Source organism: Protomyctophum parallelum (assembly GCF_964188405.1).
Source record: "Protomyctophum parallelum genome assembly, chromosome: 7".
NCBI lineage: Eukaryota > Metazoa > Chordata > Actinopteri > Myctophiformes > Myctophidae > Protomyctophum > Protomyctophum parallelum.
Genome location: NC_139705.1, coordinates 10,124,101 through 10,132,128, shown reverse-complemented (window position 1 = coordinate 10,132,128; position 8,028 = coordinate 10,124,101). Strand labels below are relative to the sequence as shown.

The following is an 8,028-nucleotide window of genomic DNA, read 5'->3' as shown; positions in this document are numbered from 1 at the left end:
TCTATCTCTGTCTGTCGGTCCCCATGGAGCTCATCATCGGTGCAAACAGATCAGAACGGATTGCAGCAGCTACTGCATGAACCGATTCGTTGTCTCGTTGGTATAGCTTTGTATACTTGTCTTGTTGTAGCCTAGCCTAGATCTCTACTGCTGCGATACGCTCTCTCCAGTCTGTTGAAGAAGACGTGCAGGTTGTGCGTTTGTGGATGAAGGTAAATAATACAGTGCTCGCCTCTCTCTCTCTCTCTCTGCTGTAAGCTGTCAGATGGGAGGACACGGACCGTACCATTATCGAAGCCGAAGGGAGGAAGGGTAGGGAAAGATGGCTACGACGTCGACGACCTACGCGAAATTAATCCTGTCAGCATGTGCATGTTTGTCTAAAAAAATAGGGTCGGGGGGGATAAAGAACCAGCACACGTTAGAATTAGAAACCATAGTCATTGTTACAATTGATAATTGGAACATCAGTCATTGTTGACCGATGGATTGGACTCTGAGAGTGGAGACTACTAAACAGGATACTTTACTTCTCTGGCCACCAGATGACGCTGTTGGGTTATTGTTATTCCTGAAAAGGAAAACATTTTAAAACGTGTAATTCGTTTTTCCTGCCAGCTCCAGAACTTGCCATAGTAAGCCACAGTTTATGATTATTGTAATAGCAAATGAGCGAGGTGCAGTGTACATAACACAACTGGTGAAGAAAAGGTTCATCTAGTTTACTTTAATAGCCTTCCATCATTACTCCATTCATTCCTATGGAGAAGTAAAAGTCATGATAAATCAGTTTATTCTTATTTATTTCTCCCAAATTTATCTCAATTCCCCCCATGTGGATAGCTCCTATTACACCCTTCCTTAGTATTGTTGTATAGTTGTTTTTGTAGCTCTGTTGTGTTGTCCAGTTCCTTGAGTGTTGAATGTTTAATGGACCACAATGGAAACAAGCCTCTGGCGTTTTGTGTCATCCAATTGGCATGTTTTTAACTCATTGTACTGCCTGTAAATATCATCTTTGAAGTATTCAATCAATCAATGGATCATGGTTTTCAGAGGGCGTCTCCTAGGATACGCTGTCAGCTTCTTTTCAGCTGACAGTGTGGAGTTTCACCGAGAGGGAAGAACATGTGTGGAGAAACATGCTATCCCTTGAACCCATTCCTTCCAGTTAGTTCCACTCCCTGCTGAACAGACCATCCAATGTTGCTATATAGTGCACTAAGTGCAGCGACAGAGAAAGCCTTCCCCTGCTGGGGTGTGTGTGTGTGTGTGTGTGTGTGTGTGTGTGTGTGTGTGTGTGTGTGTGTGTGTGTGTGTGTGTGTGTGTGTGTGTGTGTGTGTGTGTGTGTGTGAGAGACTCTGTGAGTGATGGATATTTTTGATGGCAGGTCTGCCTCAGTAGCCTACAGCTGTTCTGAATGTCAGGCTTGTGCATTGCACGCATGTACACACACACACACACACACACACACACACACACACACACACACACACACACACACACACACACACACACACACACACACGCATGCATGCACACATGCACACACACATAAATAAACATTCTTTCACAGCCTATCTCAACCAAACTACCCAGACTAAACTGGCCTTACTGCTTCAAATGTACCGTATTCCAAAGTTCCAAACCCTATGTCAACAACAGGGATGTATCTAAAGCAGACCAAGCCAGGCCAAACAAAAGCACGGGAGGGAGAGGTAGAGAGAAGTGGGGAGAAAGAATCCTGTGTAGTGTTGTACAAGCACCTAGTGTCTTAAACACATAATCATGTGAAGTTGTAAACATACCTAGTGTAAAACACTATTAAATTGCTTTACATATTTCTTATCTAACTTTCCTATCTGTAACACATCCTGTGCTGTGTAGTAATGTAAACCGACCTACAGTATGTGTAGTAAGACAAGCTTGCCTAACAAACCATTGGCCCCCCGGGCTGGCCTAGTGGTCCGGGCACCTAGGCTGCTAATTAAATAACGTATAGCAATGTAAACTAACCTAGTGTTTCTATTTCTAACAAAACAAACGTGTGTGTGTGTAGTGATGCACATTAGTCCTCCGAAATACAAGTATGAGCCAACGTTAATGTCATCACCCAAAAACATTCTCATTTACTGAAATAGAATAAATAATAATAAATGTGGAAGGAAAGGCATGTTTATTATTTATATAGCACATTTCAGAGCACTGCCGGCTCTCAGAGGGAGCCCTGAATGGGGACATTGAGAGAGAGAGAGAGAGACAAAAGAATGTGAGACAGAGCATTAGAGGGAGGGACTAGGGAGAGAAAGAAAGAGATGTTTGCTGTGTTGAGCTCTTCATGAGAAGGAAAAGCAGTGAAGCAGCTCTCTCCTTTCTCTTATCGCTATAAGGTAAGACTAGCTAACTAACTAAATCTTATGGAGTAATGTGCAATAAATGTACATGGTGTCTGTATAGCTAAACTTAATCCTATATGTAGTAATGAAAACTGTTGCTCTCACAAATAATTTGATGTGTAGTAAATAATATGAACGTACTGTGCGCACAAAATAATCTTGTGTAGTGTTGTAAACCCCTCTGGGGAACAGAGCTGGATATCACACACGTGTCTCTTGTTTTAGGAGATTTTGTCATTTTTGCCATCTTTAATATTCTTTGGTGTTGGTGAATAAACACCTTTTGCTGCACCCTATCATTGCATCTGGGCTTATTCCAGCTGTTACATTTGAGGCAACAATAACAGCAGGGGAAAAAAAAGACTTAATCCGAATAATTCAGTATTGTACTCAACTGTGGCTCTAGCAACACACACACATACCAAATGTCAAAATAGCATTCCCAAATAAAAGAGGAGCGTGTTATGAAGACTATTTAATGTAGTTTTCTTTCTCCCAGTGGGACCAGAATGTTGGTGGCACTGATACTGGTGGTTGTATGTGTTGGGTTCTACGGGCTGTTCAGATGGTTGGTTCACACCAATGCACAATGTGCTCTGTTGTGGCATTGTGGCATCACCGAACGGGTTCTGGATGTACTGACCCGAAAGACTCGACCCCAGGTATGTACTGTATGTCAGGCACAGTGCACACATATTCATCAAAGGGGGCTTCAGCCCCTGCCCTTTCACCTGTCTGTAAAAAAACTGCCCTCTCCAGACCATGAATGCAGCATGTACTATGGTGAAAGAAATGCAAATGCCCTCCTTTCTTTTTTCGGAACTCTCCTGATCTTGAATGCAGCATTTTGCATTGAAATAATTTGTTTAGAAAGCCATGTCATCGCCACATCTCAAGTAGCCAATGAGTGCGGGGTCGCGCCTGGAAAATAGATCTACAAGCTCTCAACGAGTCGTAGTGCGACGCGTTGAGAGCTTGTAGATTGGCTATTTTTTTCCAAAAGTGCCCTCTTATGGAATTTCAGCCCCTGCCTCTGTAACACTCTGTGCACGTCTCTGCTTTATGTACCGTATGAGTGCATATATTATGTACAGTACGTGTATGTGTACTGTGCATGCATTCATGCAAGTTTGCATTATGTACAGCAGTGGTTCCAAAACCTTTTAGTCTGTGACCCAAAAGAGAGATTAGATGTTTGCCCGGGACGCATACTAGTGGAAATAGCTACACTCACAACGTGTCGCTTCGTGCCACATTGTGAGCTTGTACTATTCACTACTGTGATGTTCACTACTTCTTAAAGATTTATTTTCTGATTTATGGACATTTTTCAAATTGGTATGTCTCACAGAAAATCGGTTATTATACTTTATACCTGGTGTAAGCGAGTATGATTGTAATTGTTGACACCAATAACTGCGTCGGTTCAGGTTAAAGTGAGACAATAATGGACAGTCGCATTATGTTTTTTATATTTCCAGCGCATCCTTCAGGCTGTGCAGAGAAATGCAACCAAAGGAAATCCTGACAGCGTCATCTCTGCTGTGGATCACTACTGTAGAAACCGTGAATGGGCCATGAACGTAGGAGATGAAAAAGGTCTCTCTAACGCACGCACGCACACACAGTACACCTCTTAGTCAGGTGAATTTGACGGGATACAGTTGTGGGGCAACTGGCAAGATAGTGTTTAGCAGCAGTATTGTGGATAAAGGAGACCCTATATGTGTTCCTCTGTGCCAGCTGTACATGAACATGATGCTCACTCTCGCGTGCACACACACACGCATGCACACCCACAGGTGCTATCTTGGATTCAGTTGTCCTGGAGACCAGTCCATCGACGGCTTTAGAACTGGGGACATACTGCGGATATTCTACAGTCCGCATCGCCAAGCTGTTACCGCCAGGAACCAGGCTCATCACCATGGAGATGGACCCTGAGTGTGCCTCGGTGGCACGCCAGGTCATCCAGCATGCCGGGCTGCAGGACAAGGTCAGGGGGCTGGAGTGTTGCTTAGAAGATTATGGTTATTATATGGCTGGAAGGTCCTAGCCTGGCTTGGCCAGCCTCATACCGGGGGATTTGAAGATTCGATCTTCAGATGCTGAGATTGTTTGTATTGGCCAGTTGAGCTGCCCAATACAAACCTCTCCAGGTGTGTCATAGACATACATATACTGTACATACAGTAGACACTGCATTATGTCAATGCCATATTTCAGACAAGCTGCTGCATCTTGGGATGGGATGGGAGGGCAAGCTGCCGTATCCAGGGATACGGGCTAGGGGAGGAAAGTTGTCAATGTGAAGATGACAAAACGTTCTGAGGGACTCCAACTCCTCTACATTTAAACACTCTTTTAGAAATCAGTAGATCAACATCACCTGCTTGAAAAACATCTACGATCAGTTATCTAAGCCCAAAATCCAAATACTGTAACTACAGTACCGGGCAGGCACGTTGACCCACTACACCTGTAATTCACAATTCACATACCACATCCAGCCGGACCCACTTAAATTCTCATACATTGGCAATTTAAGGTACAGAGGATACTGTACTGTTATTTTTTCCAAACAATTTACAATTTTACACCACACCTGTATGAATCATTTCCCTATGCAAAATTGAACAACCTGCACTTCAGAAGCCATTACAATATCACATATTTTATATTTCTATATATATATCTAATCTAATTAAAAAATATTTTTTGTGTGTTGCTGTCAGGTGTGTTTAGTGGAGGGAGCATCAGGTGACCTGATCCCCAGGATGACTGCCATGTTTGGTATTCAAACATTTGACTTTGTCTTCCTGGATCACTGGAAAGACCGCTACCTCCCTGACCTGGAACTACTGGAGGTACTATACTGTGCATAACTCCTACCCCTGATCCCTAAACCAGACCCAGAGCCACAGGTTGACCTTAACAATGACCATGACCCAACCTTTAACATTTATAGTCCATCTTGCAGCTTAAACGAGTACTCCACCCACCCACATAGATTTATATCAATTACACACCCCATGAAGCCTTGAATTTTTTTGTTTTTGTTTTTTTGTTACATTCCTGAGCCAATAATTTGATGACCGGTGAGGAGTCTCCGTTGAGACGGCTTTTAGATGTAGCACAATAAGATGTATGTGCACACAGCCACACACCAAAAAGGAAGGGGCAAAAAAAGGTTTTTAAAGGTTTTCACACTGTGATCCATCAGCATTATTTTGAACCAGCTACAGTAGACAACCAACTGAAGCAGCTCTGCAGTGTGAGGGACTCTAGAGCAGTGGTGCAAAAAAAGCATGTATTGGATCAGGGAATTGTGTACAATTGAATTTCAATATTGTCATACTACAGTGAGTAATTTATGTGTTTTTAAACAGACTTAGCTGATAATCATACCATGTGTTTAGTGTTGGTTACCGTCGTACACACATTTGCTCATGTATTATCCACAAATACTAAAGCATTTTGTCAAGCTGTTTTGCAAACACTGTTCTTGCATCTCTGAGCTGTTTCACCCACTACAACCAACAAACATAAATATAGGAATTAGATTTTTGTGGTTCATAATTCTAGTCAGTGCCATCGATCTGGCTTCAACAAAATGTATTTAGTAATATATTTTTCTATCTCCTCTCATTCCAGACATGTGGTCTTCTGTCTGCTGGCTCTGTGTTGTTAGCTGACAATGTCATCTGTCCAGGGACTCCAGATTACCTTCAGTATGTCAGAAACAGCAGTAAGTACAGCAGCCGTTTCTACACAGCTCACCTGGAATATACAGCTGTGCACGACGGACTGGAGAAATCTATCTATCAGGGATAGACGGAGAAGGATTGAGAGAAGTGATAGAGGAGAGAGGGATGGGAGAACAAACGAGACCTGATGAAGACCTATGTTGGGTTGAAACGTTGTCAACGTTGTGGTTACTTTCCTGAATCCTGGGAGCTTCGGTCATTGCAGTGTGCGTATTATGGACTTCCCTTCTTTACATTGTAAATGTTGTTGTCCAGCACAAGGCCGGTTCTAAGGGGGGGCAAGGGTGGGCATAGCCCACCCAAACGTGCGTCCTGCCCACCCAATCAAAGATTATGGAGTGTGTGTTGTTGTGTGTGTGTACAAACTACTGTAATGAAGTAATTGTTCATTTTATTAACTGTCCTACGTCAAACTGTTAATATCAGTGCATGGTCAAAGGACGGCAGTGAAGCAAGACTTTTATTGCAGTGAATGGAATGAAGTTGGCACGGACGATCATCTTTTAGGGAACTGTGTTGCTGTTGGACAGATTATATACTGCATAAACGATATAAAAGCATGATTATCAAAAGGACAAAGGACACTGTACTTTAATCTGCAATCTGCATCTGCAATAAAAGCCCTTTGACCGCTGATATTCACCGTTTGACGTAAGACAGTCAATAAAACCTCCACCAGGGCTGGTTCTGGAGGGGACAGGGGTGTGCAGACCCCACCGAAATGTGCGGTGCCCACCCAATCAAAGGTTATGGAGAGAAACCATCTGAACACTGTTTACCATAAGTGCTGTTAACCGACAGGAAGTGGCGTGCACATAAGACACTGGGTGGTGTGTAGAGCACCTGCCCTTTTGCCCCCTGGACAGCAATGTGCCCTTTTGAATGTTCGTTTTTTGATCATTTGATTTTTGTTTTGTACAGTGTACAGTATGTGGACCATGGTGACATTGATCAATTCTGGATTAAAAGCTTCCAATATATTATTTATGCCCCAAAATCTATAAATCTCACACACTATTAAGGCAACCGGTGGTTCCACGCGCTCCACAAGGTGCCCTTTTTTTTCTTCACTTGAGCACCTGCCCCTCCAAATGTTTGCATGTGCACGCCACTGCCAACAGGGTGCGGATGGAAATTGGGTTACTATTGGTCAAAGGAGAAGATAGATAGATAATCTGAGATGATAGCATCGTTTTCTATGCATTTCGGGGGATTATTACGCTATGCGGTGCGTGCGGGATGCACCCCCATATATTCGTCCTGCCCACCCTAGTGGTCCAGGCTACAGCCGGCCCTGGTCCAGCACCTGTGCAAATGGTGTAAAGTTTGCTGGATGTGCGTGCTTCGCCTTGGACTCTAATGAAAGACAGTAAGTCAGTATTCATACCAAACACAAACTGTGTGCGCACACATGCATGCATGCATGTGTGGGTAATGTATGTGTGTTATTTTCATTGTCTAAATGCAAAACAAATGTTTTCTTGATCATATACATTAAAGAAGAAAGCAAGAGCAAGCACTCAGTTGAATGATTGATTCCACGTAATGGTGTAATGGGTGCACGGTTCAGAAAGACATACACTGTGAGAATAAATACCAGCACTCACGTTGTGTCCTTTTAGGATTCTTGTTTTATTTTTCGTTTCCCCCCAGCAGGCAAAAACAGACAGATGGACGTTTCGGCCGCGTGGCATTCTTCAACTCTAAATCTCTGAGATTTCTCTGATCTGTCTAAAATGCGTACATGGTCAAATCTGTTCAGACAGCAATCAGCTTGAATGTGGTTTAGTCTTTGACGTGGTTTGATCCTGCTGTCAGAGTGGTTCATCTGTCACTAGAGCACCAGCACACTACACAGACTAGT

The 8,028-nt window shown here is 43.2% G+C and overlaps 1 protein-coding gene across 3 annotated transcripts; it reads left to right on the top strand.

Moving 5' to 3' along the window:
• Window positions 1-80: 80 nt before the first annotated feature.
• comta (catechol-O-methyltransferase a) lies at window positions 81-6,514 on the top strand. 3 transcript variants are annotated; one of them, XM_083770115.1, is made up of 6 exons: window positions 187-212; window positions 2,897-3,059; window positions 3,879-3,996; window positions 4,200-4,393; window positions 5,133-5,264; window positions 6,052-6,514. In XM_083770115.1, exons 2-6 carry the CDS (start codon window positions 2,907-2,909, stop codon window positions 6,229-6,231), a joined length of 777 nt encoding a protein of 258 aa, XP_083626241.1. In that variant the 5' UTR covers window positions 187-212; window positions 2,897-2,906; the 3' UTR covers window positions 6,232-6,514. The 3 variants fall into 3 exon arrangements, with proteins under 3 accessions (XP_083626242.1, XP_083626241.1, XP_083626240.1); XM_083770114.1 differs by lacking the exon at window positions 187-212 and adding an exon at window positions 2,307-2,391; XM_083770116.1 differs by lacking the exon at window positions 2,897-3,059 and having other exon boundaries at window positions 81-212.
• The last annotated feature ends 1,514 nt before the right edge of the window (window positions 6,515-8,028 follow it).

Excerpts from the sequence above, each read along its gene's own strand:
- comta (XM_083770115.1), top strand. The coding sequence starts at position 2,907 with ATGTTGGTGGCACTGATACTGGTGGTTGTATGTGTTGGGTTCTACGGG. Across the intron at positions 4,394-5,132 it reads ATGCCGGGCTGCAGGACAAG|GTGTGTTTAGTGGAGGGAGC; the intron begins GTCAGGGGGCTG and ends TGTTGCTGTCAG. Across the intron at positions 5,265-6,051 it reads CTGACCTGGAACTACTGGAG|ACATGTGGTCTTCTGTCTGC; the intron begins GTACTATACTGT and ends CTCTCATTCCAG.